The sequence below is a fragment of the Cetorhinus maximus genome, chromosome 29 (genome assembly GCF_964194155.1).
Source record: "Cetorhinus maximus chromosome 29, sCetMax3.hap1.1, whole genome shotgun sequence".
Classification (NCBI taxonomy): Eukaryota; Metazoa; Chordata; class Chondrichthyes; order Lamniformes; family Cetorhinidae; genus Cetorhinus; species Cetorhinus maximus.
Window position 1 is genome coordinate 17,351,361 of NC_135907.1, and position 19,608 is coordinate 17,370,968.

At 48.0% G+C, this 19,608-nt stretch overlaps 1 protein-coding gene across 1 annotated transcript in view; it reads left to right on the forward strand.

The window, feature by feature from the left end:
* The first annotated feature begins 1,472 nt into the window (after positions 1-1,472).
* The window catches only part of LOC144669323 (proline-rich protein 12-like), a 66,732-nt gene continuing 48,596 nt past the window's right edge, over positions 1,473-19,608 (forward strand). The window contains exon 1 of the mRNA XM_078531683.1: positions 1,473-1,860. Within this exon, the coding sequence (XP_078387809.1) occupies positions 1,766-1,860 (95 nt within the window). The 5' untranslated portion in view covers positions 1,473-1,765. The remainder of the gene's footprint in view (positions 1,861-19,608) is intronic.

Consider the following 19,608-nt stretch of genomic DNA (forward strand, 5'->3'; position numbering starts at 1 on the left):
AGTTACACACGGGCATAGTGATCAGGAGCAGACTGGATGGTCCATCAAGCCTGTGTCACACCTATGGCGCTTGGAGCATCACAATTCAACACTTCCCACCCCAGAGCCACATAATCTCCCAGGTGAGTTGACCATCACAGCGCAAAATATCGTCTGAAGAGATGGAAGGCTGCTCTCCATCAATCACTCCCAGGACAGGTACAGCACGGGGTTAGATACAGAGTAAAGCTCCCTCTACACTGTCCCCATCAAACACTCCCAGGATAGGTACAGCATGGGGTTAGATACAGAGTAAAGCTCCCTCTACACTGTCCCCATCAAACACTCCCAGGACAGGTACAGCATGGGGTTAGATACAGAGTAAAGCTCCCTCTACACTGTCCCCATCAAACACTCCCAGGACAGTTACGGCACGGGGTTAGATATGGAGTAAAGTTCCCTCTACACTGTCCCCATCAAACACTCCCAGGACAGGTACAGCACGGGGTTAGATACAGAGTAAAGCTCCCTCTACACTGCCTCCATCAAACACTCCCAGGACAGTTACAGCATGGGGTTAGATATGGAGTAAAGCTCCCTCTATACTGTCCCCATCAAAGGCTCCCAGGACAGGTACAGCACGGGGTTACGTACAGAGTAAAGCTCCCTCTACACTGCCTCCATCAAACACTCCCAGGACAGGTACAGCACGGAGTTAGATACAGAGTAAAGCTCCCTCTACACTGACCGTAATAATGCAGACGAGATACAACCTCAGAACAGTGTCCCCTTCTGTGCCAGTTTAACACCTTTTTAGCCATTTCGCTCACATTACTGAGTTAGCGCAGGCCAATGAGGAAGAGGGTTGAATATGCCAAACCCATTCACACCAGCCTCCTGATTGACCGGGGGCCAAGAAGGCCCTGGTGGGCAGTGCATGCTCACCCTCTGAGGTTACCTGGACATGGGACAAGACCATCAAAGTGGTTCTGACACAAAGGACCCTTACACACACACCAGGTGTCCTTCAGGTGAAGGGTTTTGAATGCAGCAGAACACGGGTGTCAAAGCCACTTTGCACTAGTGTAGATTCTCCAGATGTTAGCCCAGATGTCAGAATCTAATCTCTGACATTTGACGTTTGCAAATGTTTCCCGTTTGTCAGTATAATGGGTGTTTTGTTTTTAAATCTCTGACTTGGTGTCGAATCTCACCTCCCCCCCTCCCTCCCCCCCCCCCTTGATTTGAATTTCATGTTCCTGTTTCATCTCGTTTGCTTGCTTTTGTTTAACTCTTGACTTGGGAGCGCATGCATTTAAGGGTGTTGGATTTATGTCTCCATTCTGCTGTGTGTGTGTGTAGTGCTGGGTGAATATTTTTGCATGTGTGTGTGTGTCTGTTCCATTTTATTGGTGGGATAGCTCTGAGATATGTAATCCTCTTCCCCTCCCTCTTTCTCTCTGAAATGTATTCTGGGTATTTAGATCACAGACAGGCAGAGAGAGAGAGAGCCTAAAAGATGGCCGAACTGTGAGTTCCCCCCCCCCCCTTTGCAAGAATTCTTTTAAAAAAAATATACACACATTGCATTTTTTTTTTGCTTTAAAACTAAGAGCAAAATAGGAACCCCCAGACGTACCAAAATAAAGTAGTATTAGATTCAGTCAGTCAGCTCTGGGGGGAAAAGTGCAATCCAAGAACGTCTCGAAGGCTTGCAAAAAAAAACACCCGGGTTTCAACAATTTAAAAAGAGCAAAAAAAAATAAAACAACTCGAACTAAATTTAATGGATAGAAATTATCCTGCTTCTGGATTTGGAGATCCTCTAGGCGCTGGGCAAGGATGGACTTACGACAGATCACCATCAGGAGTAAAAGCCAGGTAAAAAAAAAATATAGCTTTCGTTTAATTACCACCCCCCCCTCAATCAATCAAAAGCCGGTGTATCTTGGATTTGAGGGGAGTTGGAGGGGGTGGGGGGTACTCCGTCTCTCCTAGCGAGTCCATTTCAACTCGTTGGTCGCAAATATCGGCTACAATTTAACGAATGCAAAGTTAACAAGCGATACAAAAGGGGTTCTCTTTTTTTGGGGGGGGGGGGGGAAATATAAAACGTAACACACACACATACACACAAAGAATGGAATAAAGGGCCTTTAATGTATCTAAAGAAAAATCATGGAAGAGAGAATTACAAAAAATTAGGAAAAGGGGGGGTGGGTAAAAGGAGGGGAATTGCAACAAATGTTCGACACAATGTAGCGCCTGTGAGCGGCTGGAAACTGATCAAAGGTGGAAGAGAAATAGACGCGAAAATGAGATGGGGAAAAGAATGGGATGTTATTGATAATAGAGCTTGGGGCCCAGCTTGGCTTCCTTAGCCTACCCCCCTCCCCCTCCACATTCCCCTCTCTCTCTTTCAATAACTGCAACCTTTCTTTCCAAGATTGTGTGTGTCTGTGTGTGTGTGCATGTTTAAAAACGCAACATTATTTTTTTTGGGGGGTTGCTTTTATTAAGCACATGCATTCTCTCTTGTGGTTTTAAAATGTAGATATTTCTTTCCCTTTCTCCATGGCTAGGCCCCGTTGCAATCTCTGTGCCTGAGAAAGTCCAACCCACTTTCCCTCCCTCCCGCCCGCTTGCTTGCTTGCTTACCAAGTGAGGTTCAAACGCTGCACTTGGAAATGGTATTACACCGTTAACATTTTGGAAGGGGCATTGTTGTGGGGTGGGGTAGGTAGGTTTGGGGTGGGGGGTGGGGGGCGATGGGTGGTAGAATAGAATAAACAAAACCCAAGTTGTAAAATGAAACATTGCAGCCTTGCTTAGTGTTAAGCTGATGACGAGAGAGTTGGCAGATCTGAATAAGGATTGTAATAAAACTGGGAAGTTGGATTATTTGTGAAGCTGAGTTTGCTGCCTCTTTGTTGACTCCCCTTGTGATTTTTTTTTTGTTGGGGGAGGAGGAGGAGGAAGGTGGGAGGAGGAGGAGGAAGGTGGGCAGAGGAAGAGCCCACCTGTCCTTGTAAGTTTCTCGTAGACTTGGTCAATTTCAGGATGGGGAGGGGGTGGGGGGTGCATGGTATTTTTTAAAAAGTCGATGTGGGCCAGGTGGGTGCCAAGTTTGATCCTGTGCTGAGGTAGATGGGATCGTGGTTTGAGCTCAGTATCACTGGGCTGTGGGTGAGATGGGGAGGGGGAGGCTTGTTAGGTGGGGTTTACATTCTTAATCGCTGTTTGGGATGGGGCCTCAGGTGAGGGATGGGACACAATCACAGTGATGCTCCCTGTAGCCAAATAGTCTTTCAGGAGTCACTGTCTGCACTTGGATGTGAATAGCCCGAAGAAACTATCCCAGCGAGACACTGTCTTCAGGTGGTCGGTGGCTGTTGAGGAGCAGAGCCATTGACACTGAAACTGACCACAGTTTTGCCGTGTGGACAATGAGGGGCAGGGCTCATCTGCTGGAAATGAGCAGGGCTCTTTAGCTAGTTTTGCGGTTAATTTCTCTTCCCAGTTCTTCTGATGCTCTATAAGTTTAGATGAACTTGAGGGGTGAGACGCAGCGAGTTGTTGAGATCTGGAACAGTGCAGCCTGAGAGGCAGATTCAAGAGGAACTTTCAAAAGGGAATTGGATAAAGACTTGAAAAGGGCAGGGGGACTGGGTGTAATTGGGGAGAACTTTCAAAGAGCTAAGCACAGGCACAATGGGCTGAATGATCATCTCCTGGGCTTTCATATTCTATTACCCAAGTTCAGAGTATTAATCCCCCTTTTTAATTGGACACAGGCTTAATTAAGGCATTATACTTTTTTAAAAAAAATGACTGGTCTCTAACTGAAGCCTGTGGTGTAAATATCCCACACTCAGGGCATTCATCACCCTGTAGTAACTCTTTCGAGTTATCAACAGTCACAGATTGTAACTCTTTCGAGTACATTCACAGTTCTTGGTTTCCGGGAGTGGGACATGAACCCACAACCCTCTGATTCAAAGGCGAACCCTGTAGTAAAGATTCAGGTGACAAAAGTGCAGTTGGATTGATTGCAAAGTAAGGCACCAGGAGCCAGTCTGCTGAGTTTGTAGTTATTCAGCAATGGAGGGCTTCATGACTCGCACTGCAGCCCAGAGCCCCTGGTTTCTTTGACCAATCTCGTGACTCCTGCAGCCTAGAAGGACAAGGGCAGCAGCTAACATGGTTTTCCTCTAATTCACCCACTGCCCTGACTTGGATAAATATAATCAAAAATAGTGGCAGCGGGAGAGGAATTTGTTTCTTCCCAGACAGGAAGAGCAAAAACAGGCAATTTAAAAATTGCCTGAACTCAAGTTGTTTGAGGTTTGAACACTCTGTCCAAACCAGGGTAGTGTATGTAAATGCTGCAATAATTATCCTTAATATACTCAGCAATTTAGGAATCAGTTCACCCAGGGAGACTCAGTGTTAGTTATTTATGGCAAAAGGATTAGAGGGGAGATGAGTTTTTTTTTTACAGTGAGTTATGATGATCTGGGAAGGTCTTTGCTAAGACTTTTTTTAAAAAAAAGAAAACATTTTTGGGATGTGGGCATCACTGGCAAGGCTGGCATTTATTGCCCAATCCTGGTTGCGCTTGAGAAGGTGGTGATGCACCATCGCTGCAGTCTGTGGTGGTAAAGGTTAGCTAGGGAGCTCCATGATTTTGGCAATGAAGGAACAACAACGTATGTCCAGATTGGCACGGGTGTGTGACTTAGATTTGGTGATGTTTCACCTGCACCTGTTGCCCTTGTTCTTGTAGGTGGTGGAGCGTTGTGGCTTTGGAAGGCTCTGCCCAAGGAGCCTTGGCGAGCAGCTGCAGTGTATCTTGCAGTTTTAGTACCTGCTTCAGCCACGGTGGTGGAAAGAGTGAAAGTTTAAGGCGGTCGGTGGGTGGGGTGCCCATCAATGGGGGCTGCTTTGTCCTGGATGGTTTTGAACGTTTCGTAAACTGCAGCAGCCACTGGCGAGTATTCCATCACACTCCTGACTTATACCCTGTAGGTGGTGAAGAGGCTTCGGTTTAGCAAGAGGGTGAGTCAGTCACTATTGAATGTCCAGTCTCTGAGTTCTTCAAGCCGCTCTGTTTATGTGGTTGGTCCAGTTGAGTTTTTGGTTACTGGTGACCTCCAGGATGTTGACTTAGCAATGGTAATGCCATTGGATAACAAGATGAGATGGTTAGACTCTTTCTTGCTGGAGATGGTCATTGCATGGCACAAATGTTGCTTATCAGTTATTATCCCAAACCTGCTCCAACATTGTTCGGGTCTTACAGCATGAGGGCACGGACTGTCTCATTAGCTGAAGAGTTGCAAATGATAATGAATATTGTCCAATCGTAACGGAATATCTGACCTTATGTTGGAAGGAAGCTCATTGATGCAGCAGCTAAAGATGGTTGGGCCGAGGACACGACCCTGAGGAACTCCTGCGATTGTGATTACCGACCTCAGACGATCGCAGCCCTCTTCCTTTCTGCCAGCCAGTGGAGATTTTTTCCCCCTGACTCCCCCATTCACTTCAGGTTCACTGGGGCTCCTTGATGCCACATACGGGCACAATGCCACAGGATGATCCAATACCCTTGATATCAAGGCCAATGACTCACTTCACCTGGACCAAGGTTGTAATGAGGTCTGGAGCAGAGTGGCCCTGGCAGACCCCAAACTGAGCGTCACTGAGCAGGTTATTGCTGCGTAAGTGCCACTTGATAGCACTTTCGAAGACCTCTTCCAACGCTTTGCTGATGGCCGAGAGGAGACTGATGGGGTGGTAATTGGCTGGAATGGATTTTGTGACGGAATGTGTCTGGGCAATTTTCCACATTGTTGGGTGGATGCCAGCGTTTTAGCTGTACTGAACAGCTTGGCTAGGGGTGTGGCTGATTCTGGAGGACAGGTCTTCAGCACTACAGCCGGGGTGTTGTCAGGACTTGTAGCTGTTGCCTTATCCGGTTCGCTTAGCCATTCCTTGATATCATGTGGAGTGAGTCGAGTTGGCTAAAGACTGGCGAGTTGGCTTAAGACTGGCAACTGTAGTGGCAGAGACCTCGGGAGGAGACTGACAGGGATCAGCTACCCAGCATTTCTGGCTGAAGATGTTTGTGAACCCTTAAGTCTTGTCTTTCATGGTCATGTGATGGGTGCTGGCAGTGGATTGAATAATAACTTTCAGAAAGGGAACTGGATATATATTTGAAAAGGGCCGGGGAGTGGGATTAATTCAGGGTTGTCAACTGTGATTAAATGAATTCCTGGAGGTTTCATCACATGACTTGCCCCCAAACTCCAGCCTTTCATTGGCCAACACATCCATCCTTGTGACGTACTGCCTTCCTATGCCAATTGGAAAGCAAAAAGACTCATTACCCAGTTGGATGATGATTGACTGTCAGTCAACCAGCCTCCCTCCCGACCCCCACACACCATTTCAATATTTTTATATCTGGTAAAGGGAAATGTTCAAATATGAAAACAATCTTTATTTAATGTCCCGATGATTTTTCTCCAGGGTTGCACACAGCAGTGTCCTGGAGATTGATTTTCAATCAGGCTGATCCTGGAGGGTTGGCTACCTTGGATTTATTGGATGGCTCATTCAAAGTGCTGGCACAAGCATGATGGGCTGAATGGCCTCCCTCTGTGCTGTAAGTTTCTATTCACAGCTAAACACTGCCCTGGTTGGGTGTTGAACATTGAATCAGGGAGTGGGCCACACAGCCCCTTGAGTCTGTTCCGTGGCTGATCTCTCCCTTGACTCCAGTTACCTCCCTTTGATCCATATCCCTCGATGTCCTTACCCAACAAACTTTGGGCCATCAAAAGGGGGGCAAATGAACCCTGTTTGCCTCTGTTCCCCTCTGTCACACAATCAAAGCTTCTTTGGTAGAGTCCCACAAACAAGGATTGCAAAGTGTCTGGATGAGAGATTCCCATCCCTCCCCCTTCTCTCCCAGGTTCCCCGGAAGTGTCACAATCCAGGGATGATCCCCAGACCGCCCGTGCTAGCTTCCTGGCCCCTGATATCGCAGGCAGGCCTCCTGACTGCAATCCCGCCTCTTTCCCTATGCAGAGAGGTGGCTCTGCAATGAACGCAAGCCCACCCAAGATCCCAACCTGTTGAGGTTTAACGGAAGTGATTGTGGGCCTGTGGGGCGCCTGGACAGGGAACTCTTGATTGAACACTGCTCGGGAAGCGTTGGGAAGGAGTGCATGGGGGAGAGGGAGCCAGAAAGCATTGTCCCTGACCAAGTTGACGGGCACGTCTTTCCAGCACATTTTTAAACGTTCAATCTTGGGATGTGGGTGTCGCTGGCACGAGTGACATTTGTTGCCCATCCTTAGTTGCCCTGGACAAAGTGGTAGTGGCAGTGGCCTGGATTCTTGAAAGGTGTGACACGACTGAGTGGCTCGCTAGACCATTTAAGAGGATGGTTAAAAGTCAACCACATTGACATGGGACCGGAGTCAGATAAAGTCCCAGAATGGGTGAAACTGGCAGATTTCCTTCTCCAAAGGGTATTTGTCAACCAGTTGGCTTTTTGACAACAATCCTGGCAGCTTTGTGGTCACTTTAACTGATGCCGGCACCTTAAAAAACTGAATTCAAATTTTCAAGCAGCCAAAAGTGAACTTTGAGCTGGACGATGAGTCTAGTAACATAACCATGACTCTACCGTCTGCTTACATTACCACAGACAGACTGCAGAGTGAGGTACCTTCAGAAAAGACTGAGGCAGAGAGAATTTCCCAGTTCTGTTGCTGCTGTTTTTATTACTTTATTCCTCTATTTTAGCTGCTGGCAGTGTTTCTTTGAACAGCAGTTTGTAGTTTGCCACAGGTCAGAAGTTACGCCTGTGGATTAGAGGCAGGAGCAGCAACCCCAAGGTGAGCAGCTGCTTGTACTGAATTTAGACATTTTTAAAAAGTAAAATCAGTTTTTAATCCCTATCTAACCTGAGGCTGCTGATTTGTGCAGAGGTACAAGGCTGAATGTCTGGCACCTCACACCCAAGCAGCAGCAGCATTCTTCGTCTGCACACTGACACAGTAAGTGTAGGCAGGCTATTCAACCACAGAGTGCTTCACAGTTGTGCCTGAGATCTAGCTACATGTATTCACGCCATTGGATAGTAACCAAGAGTGGGAACACTTGCTGATTTTTCCCCTATAGTGACTACGTTGCCCTTCCACCCCCCCACCCATTCCCCACACGGCCCCCTCCTCATTCCCCGCGCAGACCCCCCTTCCCTGCGCGGGCCCCCCACCCTCCCTCCTCTCCCATGCAGTCCCTCCTCCCCCGCACGGCCTCCCTCCCATCTGATTACCCTGTGATCAGGTGGATATTAACAAAATGCAGTATCTACGTAGCAAGAAATTCCCCCAGTTTATACTCGGTTACCCAATCTCCCTTTCTTGGTCTGATGCTTCGCAGCCGTTGCACCCTGGGCTTAGGGAGGGGAAGAATAAGCTGAATATTGCACTTCTAACCAAAGGAACATAGAACTTAGGAGCAGGAGTAGGCCATTCAGCCCTTTGGGCCTGTTCTGCCTTTCAATAAAATCGATGCTGATCTGATAGCGACCTCAACTCCACTTTCTTGTCTGCCACCATGACCCTTGACCCCCTTGTCGATCAAGAATCTGTCTAACTCAGCCTTGAATATATTCAATGACCCAGCCTCCGCTGCTCATTGAGAATTCCAAAGACTAACGGCCCACTGAGAGAACAAAATTCTCCTCATCTCTGTCTTAAAAGGGAGACCTCTTATCCTTAAACCATGTCCCCTGGTTCTAGTCTACCCCACAGGCGTCCACCTTATCAAGTTCCCTGAGGATCATGTGTTTCAATAGGATCACCTCTCATTCTTCTAAACTCTAACGGGTACAGTCCAACTTACTCAACCATTCCCTGTAATATAACCCCTTCATCCCAGGAACAACTTAAGTGAACCTACTTTAAACTGCTTCCAACTCATCTCTATCCTTTTTCAAGTAAGGAGGCCAAAGCTCTTCATAGTATTCCAGATGTGGTCTCACCAAGAAACAGGAGGAGGCCATTCAGCCCTTCGAGCCTCCACCACCACTCTGTTAGGTTATGGCTGCTCTGCATTTCGACATGTCTTTGCCCTATCAAATCTCGTTCTCATCTTAAACCCCGCAATTAAATCACCCCTTTGATGGTCAGAAGTCTTGGGAATGTGAGCCAAGTTTATGGTCCTGATAATTCGACCTTTTCAGTTCCAGTCCTGTGACAAGTGTGGTTGCTGGTGATGTGAGGTTGGGTGGGGGGGGTGGGGGAATGGACTGGACTGTGAAGGCTTCCGCAGTTGAGCAGCTGTCTGGGGTCACTCATGAGGAACATGCTACTAGTGTGAGGTGCTCAGTGCTCGTGGAGCTGTACTTCAGGTGAGACAAGGGAGGGCATTAAAATGACCTTTGAAGATGGTCCAGGACTGCGTGTGGATTTGAGTGTCAGGACATGCCTCGATGCCTCAATCTCCCTCCTAACCAGTCATGAGATCCTGAATCAGCCATCTTCCTCCCCACACTGTGGCCCCCTCGAACTGTGCCCCATGCCGCTGTTCCCCCGCTCCCAGAGGATGCGGAAAAAAATCCAAACAAAATATCCCACCGTGTTCACTGGATCCCACAACACTGGGACCTCTAATGGGAAAACAAGAATTAGGAACAGGAGTAGGTGTTTGGCCCATCAACCCTGCTCCGCCATTCAATAAGATCATGGCTGATCTGATTGTGGCCTCAACTCCCCCTTCCTGTCTGCCCCGCATAGCCCTTGACTCCCTTGTCGATCTAAAATCTGTCTAACTCAGCCTTGAATATATTCAATGACCCAGCCTCCACTGCAGTCTGGGGGATGAGAATTCCACAGACTAACAACCCTCTGAGAGAAGGAATTCCTCCTCGTCTCTTAAATGGGAGACTCCTTATTTGTAAACTGTACACCCTAGACTCCCCCACAAGGGGTGGGGGGTGGGAAAGCATTCTCGCAACATCCACCCTGTCAAACCCCTTCAGGATCTTAAATGTTTCAGTCAGACCAGCCTTCATTCTTCTCAACCCCCAGTGAGCATAGGCCCAACCTGCTCAACCTTTCCTGACAAGATAACCCCTTCACCCCAGGAATCAGTCAGGCGAACCTTCAGGGTGAGGCCATTCAGCCCCTCAGGCCAGTTCCGTCATTCAGTTACACCGTGGCTGGGTTCCCACCTCGATTCCATATCCCTTGATGCCCTGTGCCTGACAAATATCTTATCAGTCTCAGTTTGAAATTTTACATTTGTCCTCCTCTCCCAACACCAGCCCAGCCACTGCTGCCTTTTTTGGAGGGAGGAGGGGGTGGTGGGAGAGAGTTCCAGATTTCCACTAGCCTTTGCGTGAAGAAGTGCTTCCTGACGTCACCCCGAGTGGCCTGGTTTTAAGGGTACCCCCTCCCCCACCACCTCCCTACCAGAGGGAATGTGCACCACATGTGCACATCAACAAAAGTGAAGCCTTGGATATAATTTCGAATCGCCTAGGAAAAATAAAACCCACGGGATGCACCCAAAATCCCAAGAAATTGTCCCGTAATGCTCACTGGAAACTGGATCCCCGAGGTCCATTGAAATGCTCCCATCTGAGAACTTGGTTGGGATCACGAACTAGGGACTTTCTGGCCAAAGCACAGATAGCCGTGACAGGCTCAGGTTGAGTTTCCACCTCTGTGGCGAGACCATCAGAGTAAAAAAGGATTTGGGGTCTTTTTCAGAAGAAGCAAAAGGAGATATGAGGAAAAGCTTTTTTTTTTTAACGCAGCGGGTGGTTCCGGCCTGGAATGCGCTGCCTGAGAGCCAGGTGGAGGCAGGTTCAGTGGGAAAGTACCAAGAGGGAATTAGACAGTCACCTGAAAAGGGAAGAATGTGCAGGGTTACAGGGGAAAGGCGGAGGAATGGCACTGGATGAATCGCCCTTTTGGAGAGCCGGTGCAGACGTGATGGGCCGAATGGCCTCCTTCTGCCCTGTTAGCTATTGTGATTGGGTGAAAATGCTGGAAGAACTCAGCAAGTCAGGCGGCACTGGCGGAGAGAGAGAAAAACAGAGCTCACGTTTCGGGTCGATGACCTTTCACCAGCCCGAGAACCCTCTGCTTCTCCCTGGGATGAAGGCCCAAATGGCCTCCATCCAGCTCTGTCCTCCTCCACCTGCCTGAACTGGTTCTCAAATTGGACAACTTCTCCTCCAACTCCATTCACTTCCACCAAAAACAAGGTGCTGCTACCAGGACCCGCATGGGTCCTAGCTATGTCCGCGTCTTTGTGGGATGTCCGGAATGTTCTGTGTCCCAGTCCTACTCAGGTCGCCACTCTCGCCTCACTGAGGTAAAGATGGAGGAGACATTAGGATGGCTGCCACCAGGGTCACCTCTAGGTGACATGGTGGCGTAGTGTTAATGTCACTTGACTAGTAACCCAGAGGCCCAGGTTAATGCTCTGGGGACGTTGGTTCAAATCCCACTTTGGCAGCTGGTGGAATTGAAGTTTAATTAATAAAAAAAAATCTGGAACCAAAAGCTAGTTTCAGTAATGGTGACCGTGAAACATTGTCATAAAAACCCATCTGGTTCACTCATGTCCTTTAGGGAAGGAAACCTGCCGTCCTTATCCGGTCTGGCCTACATGTGACTCCAGACCCACAGCAATGTGGTTAACCCTTAACTGCCCTCTGAAATGGCCTAGTAAGCCACTCAGTTCAAGGGCAATTAGGGATGGGCGACAAATGCTGGCCTTGCCCAGTGACATCCACATCCTGTGAAGAAACAAGTAATGAAAACACTTTGCCAAAGAGGTTTATGGAACACCTTAAAGGAGGAGAGAGAGAGAGAGAGAGAGAGAGAGGGGGGTGGGGGGGATGTTGGTGGAGAGGTTTCGACAGAGAATTCCAGAACTTGGGGCCTAGAAGGCTTGGCTGGAGGAAGAAGGGGGATGTGCAAGAGGCCAGAATTGGAGGAACGCGGAGATCTTGGAGGGCTGTGGGGCTGGGGAGTTTACAGGGACAGGGAGGGGTGCGAGGCCATGGAGGGATTTGAGCTAGAGGTTGAGAATTTCAAATTGGAGGCATTGCTAGAGCGGCCCGATGACAGGGATGATGGGTGGACGAGACGTTGTGCGAGTTAGGGTGTAGCAGCAGAGTCTTAAAGGAGCAGAAGTTTATGGATGGTGGAAGCGATGAGGCTGACCAGGAGAGCTTCGGAATAGTCAAATCTGGAGGAAGCAAAAGCACGCAGTGAGGGTTTCATCAGCAGATGAGCTGAGGCAGGGACAGAGACAGAATATTGTGGGTGGCCTTTGTGAAGGAGAGGACATGGGGTCCGAAGCTCGGCTCCAGGTCAAAGACTCTTTTCTTCGTCCTTGTGATGAGAGAGTTGCTGGCAAGGCCAACATTTATTACCCAACCCTAATTGCTCCTTGAGAAGGTGGTGGTGAGCTGCCACCTTGGACCTCTGCAGTCCGAGTGGTGCAGGTACATCCACAGTGCTGTTAGGGAGGGAGTTCCAGGATTTTAACCCAGCGACAGTGAAGGAACGGCGATATATTTCCAAGTCAGGATGGTGAGTGGCTGGAGAAGAACTTGGAGGTGGTGCTGTAGGTGGTTGAGGCCTCAAATTTGGAAGGTGCTGTTGAAGGTGCTTTGGTGAGTTACTGCAGTGCGTCTTGTAAATGGTACACACTGCTGCCGCTGTGCATCAGTGGTGGAGGGAGTGAATGGAGTGGCAATCAAGTGGGCTGCTCGGTCCTGGATGGTGTTGATTTTCTCAAGTGTTGTTGGAGCTGCACTCATCCAGGCAAGTGGAGAGTATTCCATCACACTCCTGACTTGGACCTTGTAGATGGTGGACAGGCTTTGTGGAGTCAGGAGGTGAGCTACTCTCCACAGAATTCCCAGCCTCTGACCTGCTCTTGTAGCCACAGTATTTATATGGCTGGTCCAGTTCAGCTTCTGGTCAATGGTAACCCTCAGTATGTTGATAGTGGGGGATTCAGCAATGAGTAGTGCCATTGAATGTCAACCGGAGGTAGTTCAACTCTCTCTTGTTGGAGATGGTCATTGCCTGGCACTTGTGCGGGTCGAATGCAAACAGTCTGAAGATAAGTGTGGATGAGAGAGGCTATTTGGCTCGCTTTGTCATCTGTCCATTCAGTTGCACAAGTACCTTCCCACCTGCAAGCATAAGTAAATAAATAATAGGTTTTTAAGGATGTATAAATTGCATGGATGGAAGAGCAAAGCTGGAATGAAAAAATGTGAGTGGGGGATGCATAAGGACATCACAAATTTCATGGCTAGCTAGTGATGAGATTGTTCACTCCCACGGAAGAAATGGGATAAAAATCTATAGACAATTCCGGATAAATTTCTGGGGAATTCCTCTAATAAAATAGCAAAATCCCGTGGATGCTGGAAATTTGAAAGAAAAGCAAAAAAAATGCCAGAAGTAACTCAGCAGGTCAGGTAGCACCTGTGGAGAGAAAACAGAGTTAACGTTTCAGCTCAGTGAACTTTCATCGGAACTCAAGAAAGATAGAAATGTGAACGTTGTTAAGTCAGTGGAACAGGTGGGGGCCAGTAAGAACAAAAAGGAAAGCCTGTGATTGGGCGGAGGGCAGGAGAGATTAACAGACAAAAGATTTCATGATGCAATAGCCCAGGGGAGTGGTAATGGGGCGTAGACCAGAAAATAAAGTCAGGTCCGGGGGAATCCCTCTGACTCCCCCAAGGAACTGAGCTGGGCACAGGGTTGGGGTAAATGGGACCCGGCACGAGTCAGGGCATGGGCAGGATTATGATGGTCGCCCACACGATCATCCTCACAACTGGGGCCAACTGGGAGCTGGGTCTGTCGAACTGGAAATGTTCCCTTCACCCTGAACCTTGCCAAGTTCCCTTTGGAAGGACAGTAGCAACTCGCCAGATGGTGCCAGAGGACAGTGACTGGGTGAAGAGTTGAGCAATGTTCAGACTCGTGTTTAAAATTGTATTATAATTATTTAGTTAATATTTTTAAAATGAAATGGCTCCAAGCAGCTTTATTGTTTACAGCATTTAAGGAGAAGCCAGATGAACTGGAGAGGGAGAAAGGAATGGGATAGAGTGAGGTGGAGGAAGCTCATGTGCAGCATGAGAACATAAGATATGGGAGCAAGAGTAGGCCATTCAGCCCCTCGAGTCTGCTCCACCATTCAATAAGATCATGGCTGATCTGATCGTGGCCTCAACTCCACTTTCCTGCCTGACCTCCCCATAACCCTGGATTCCCTTGTCGATCAAAAATCTGTCCAACTCAGCCTTGGATATATTCAATGATCCAGCCTCCACTGGTCTCTGGGGAAGAGAATTCCAAAGACTAACAACCCTCTGAGAGAAGAAATTCCTCCTCATCTCCGTCTTGAATGTGGGAGATCACTTATTTTGAAACTGTGCTCCCTAGTTCTAGCTTCCCCCATGAGGGGAAACATCCTCTTAGCATCTACCCTGTCAAGCCCCCTCAAAATCTTGTGTGTTTCAATAAAATCACCTCTGATCCTTCTTCAGGATAGGCATTAATGACTTGGGCTGAAAGGTCTGTTTTTATACTGTATGTTCCGTGGTTTGTTTTACTCTCTCTGCTTCTGACTGGAAAGCTTTGAAAGAAAATCAACTGTGCGCTACGAGGGTCAGTAGATCCCCCACTTGTGGCTCTCCCTATGCGCACACTAGTTTGGGCCACATAGATCGAGTCTCCCAAGAGGTGGCTGATCTTGGGTTGGGTGGGCAATTGGCTGCATTAATTGACTTCAATGCTGGCATGGAATGCGACTGTAACTTTGCCTCTATTCCAGTATTTCAGGCCCACTACAGGACAGTAAAGAGAATTGGCACAATAAATCCCCAGCTTTCATGTTTTATTGTTGTGTTTATAGAGGGGAGAGCTGTCAATGCTGCTGCTGAATGGTGTTTTACCCTCTCAGGTACAGCACGGGGTTAGATACAGAGTAAAGCTCCCTCTACACTGTCCCCATCAAACACTCCCAGGACAGGTACAGCACGGGGTTAGATACAGAGTAAAGCTCCCTCTACACTGTCCCCATCAAACACTCCCAGGACAGGTACAGCATGGGGTTAGATACAGAGTAAAGCTCCCTCTACACTGTCCCCATCAAACACTCCCAGGACAGGTACAGCACGGGGTTAGATACAGAGTAAAGCTCCCTCTACACTGTCCCCATCAAACACTCCCAGGACAGGTACAGCACGGGGTTAGATACAGAGTAAAGCTCCCTCTACACCGTCCCCATCAAACACTCCCAGGACAGGTACAGCACGGGGTTAGATACAGAGTCAAGTTTCTTTTCAGCTTCAGAAAAATCCCCTGTGAAAATGAATTTGACGTTTCCAATTCACACTGCAATTATCGCAGCAGGTTTGAGTGAGATTCCAATTTGTTGCTGAACTGAAGTAAGCCTGTCCTGTAACAGCAGCAAGCAGAAACCCTTCCGTTCTCTGGTCAAGGCTGGATTGGCTCACTGGTCCTGAAGGTGCAGTGTTGGAAATGATATCGCCCTGTTCCTTAGATCTTGTTTCTTTGTCCCCTCCAAGTTCTGACCCCCCACCACCTGATCCAAAACCCTCGGTCACCTTAGCCATACGGCCGTGCAACAGGTGGGAGAGTTTTTGTTTTATTCATTCTTGGATTGTGGGCATCACTGGCAAGGGTGGCATTTATTGCCCTCCCCATTTGCCCTCAAGGTGAGCCACCTCCTTGCAGTTAAGAGGCAGTCACATGGCTGTGGGCCTAGAGTCACGTGTAGGCCAGACTGGGTAAGGACGGCAGATTTCCTTCCCTCAAGGACCTGATGGGTTTCTATGACAATCCGGCACCTTCCTGATCAGTTATTACTGACACTAGGCTCTCATTTCAAATTTATTTTATTAATTGAGTTGCCCGGGCTGAGATTCGAACTTGTGACTCCAGGCGATGAATCCAGGCTGTTGGATTACGAGTTCAGTAATGTAATCACTGTGCTGCCGTATCCTTACTTGACATTGGAGCGTATCATTGGGGCGCATTCCTAAAGGAAGATGCAGATCTTGTAGCCCGAATCACCAAACGATGATCAGTTGTAGGAATGTTGGCCATTCCCTTCCCATCATTCCCTGTTGGTATAGTGGTAATGTCGCCGGAGTAAAAACCCAGAGGCTCCGACTAATGCTCTGGGGACATGGGTCCAAATCCGACCACGTGGCTGGTGGAAATTAACTTCAATGAATGAATAAATTTGGAACTGAAAGCTGGTCTCTGTAACGTAACCATGACAACTATCATCGATTGCTGTAGAAACCCCATCTGGTCCACGAACGTCCTTGAGGGAAGGAAATCTGCTGTCCTTACCTGGCCTGGCCTACATGTGACTCCGGGCCCACAGCAATGCACTGCCCTCCGAAAAGGCCTAGCAAGCCACTCCGTTCAAGGGCAATTAGGGATGGGCAACAAATGCCGGCCTTGCCAGCGACACCCACATCCCATGAAAGAATTTTTTTTAAAAAAAGCCCTCAAACCCTTTTGCCCAACAGTGGATGAAATCAGCGAACTCCACAGGAAGAGAGCCTGTACCCTGCTTTCTAGTACAGTAAGGTAGTACCCAGAACAGTGCCTTTGCCAACGAGACAATTGGGGGAGCACCCTTTAATTATTTTACTTAAATAAAGAATCTTTAATTTATTTGGAATGTGAATCTGGAGGTGCAACTATCACATTTGTCATTGTTGCTGTTAAAGATGTCAGCAAAGTGTAACAGTGGGTGTATTAAACACTCACGCAATGTCCCTTTCAACAAAGCAAAAGCATTCAGCAGTATAATTAAAAATAAAAACAGAAAATGCTGGAAATATTCAGCAGGTCTGGCAGCATCTGTGGGGAGAGAAACAGAGTTAACGTTTCAGGTCGATGACCTTGTTATTCAAATAAATTTAACCGGAGGTTAACTTACAAGGTGAGGTTACTCAAACTCACTTTTCCAGAACCGCTTTATCCAATTCAGGGTCGGAGGGAGTTGGAGCCTATCCTGGCGGGCAGTGGGCATGAGGCAGGGTACACCCAGGATGGGATGCCAGTCCGTCACAGGGTGCACACTTACATGCACACCAAGGGGCAATTTACTGTCGCCACTCCACCTAACCAGCACGTCTTTGGACGGTGCACCTGGCGGAAACCCACACCAAGACGTGGAGAACATGCACACTCCACACAGACAAACGCCCGAGGTCAGGATCGAACCCAGGTCCCTGGAGCTATGAGGCAGCAGCACTAACCACTGCGCCACCACCATGCCTTTTTGTCGGAGCAGTATCAATGTATATTTCTCATTCTGAATTTAGGCTGCGCCTGGAGCGGCCCCTTGGGCATCCCCGATTTTAATCGCTCCACAATCGGTGACCCTGCCTTCAGCTGCCAAGGCTCTGAGCTCTGGAATTCCCTCCCTAAAACCTGCCCGCCTCTCTCCTCCCCTGAAACCTACCTCCCTGACTAAGCTTTCCACCACCTGTCTTAATATTTCTGTGTGCAGCTCAGTGCCCAATTTTGCCTGATCTTGTGGAATTCTGCCACATGAAAGGCGCTATATAAACGCAAGTTTGGTCGAGAGAGCATGTCGGGTTATGTGAAGTGTCGGTGGTTACAGCTCTGTCAATCTGAGAGTTAGAAGAGTGGCAGCAATCTGTCAGGATAAATTAAGAAGGTCATTTGAGGCACAGCATTAGAATACAATGCCATCGGTGTAATTTTATTCTAAAACAAGGTGATCTCCCGTGGCATTGCTCCCTGGTGATGTGGAGCCTGGAGCACAATTATAATGCTTGGCTGTGGGCATGCTTTAACCTGGCCATTCCCTGCCAAATCCCCGTTCAAGCTACTCAGTGGGGAAAGTGGTCCAAGTGTGCACTTCCCAAGACTAGTTAGAGGCAGATGTTGCTGTAGGTTGACGGTTGCTTGTAAACCAAGACTAGTTGGGCAGATGTTGCTGCTGGTTGACGGTTGCTTGTAAACCAAGACTAGTTAGAGGCAGATGTTGCTGTAGGTTGGCGGTTGCTTGTAAACCAAGACTAGTTAATGGCAGATGTTGCTGCTGGTTGACAGTTGCTTGTAAACCAAGACTAGTTAGAGGCAGATGTTGCTGTAGGTTGGAGGTTGCTTGTAAGCCAAGACTAGTTGGGCAGATGTTGCTGCTGGTCGACGGTTGCTTGTAAACCAAGACTAGTTAGAGGCAGATGTTGCTGTAGGTTGACAGTTGATTGTAAACCAAGATTAGTTAGAGGCAGATGTTGCTGCTGGTTTACAGTTGCTTGTAAACCAAGACTAGTTGGGCAGATGTTGCTGAAGGTTGACGATTGCTTGTAAACCAAGACTAGTTGGCAGTTGCTGCTGTAGGTTGGCGGTTGCTTGTAAATCCCCAGCTCCTGTTCTTGAGCAGAGGCCCAAATGATTGTCACAAAAGAAACAGGAAGTGACTAGCTTTCTTTGATGTATAACCTGTGTCGGATTACGATTTGTTTCATGGTAATCTCGTGACTATGTTATTGGACTATTAATCCGGAGACCTTAAATTCAAATCCCATCAGAGCTGTTTGAGAATTGGAATTGTCAGAATAACATTTGGAAAATATCAGTAAAAGTGACCTGTAGCCATCAGATTGCTCTAAATTCCCGACTGGCTCACTCTAATGTTTTTAAGGGGAGTTGGTAGGCCCAGGCTAATGCTCTGGGAACACGGGTTCAAATCCAACCACTACAGCTGGTGGAATTTAAGTTCAATTAATTAACAATTCTGGAATTGAAAGCTAGTCTCAGTAACGGTGACTATGAAACCATCATCAATTGTCATGAAACCATCATCGATTGTCATAAAAACCCATCTGGCTCACTAATGCTCTTGAGAGAGAGAAATCTGCCATCCTTACCTGGTCTGGCCTACATGTGACTCCAGATCCACATTAATCTGGTTGTCTCTTAACTGCCCTCTGAGGTGACCCAGCAAGCCTCTTAAGTCCAAGGGCAAAGAGGGATGGGCATCAAATGCTGGCCTTGCCAGCGATGCCCACATTGCATGAAAGAATAAATAAATATAAGGAATAAGGAAACCAGTTGTCCTAACCCCAGTCTGGGCCTATAAGTGACTCCAGTCCCACGCCAATGTGGTTGACTCTCACTGGCTCTCTGCAGGGGGCTAGTGAACCGCCCTGATGTATCAAAAATTGTGACCTGCAGATTAAGGTGGCAGCTCATACCACTACCTCCCAACCCCTCTTTGGCAACCGGGGAGGAGGCAATAAATCCCCACCTTGCCGCCATTATCCCAGGAGCGACTTAAATAAATGTGAGCCTGGCAATAGTGTAAATTGAAACTGGAATATTCTAGGCTGAATGGCTCAACAACTCATGACCCACTCCATCAAAAGCCCTTGCACAAGCTTGCTTAAGTAGTCTTATCCATGTTGGATTACAGTTTACAAAATTGGGACATGGTTATTAATTTGCTAAATTTGCAGAAGTCAGCCAGGACACACACAAT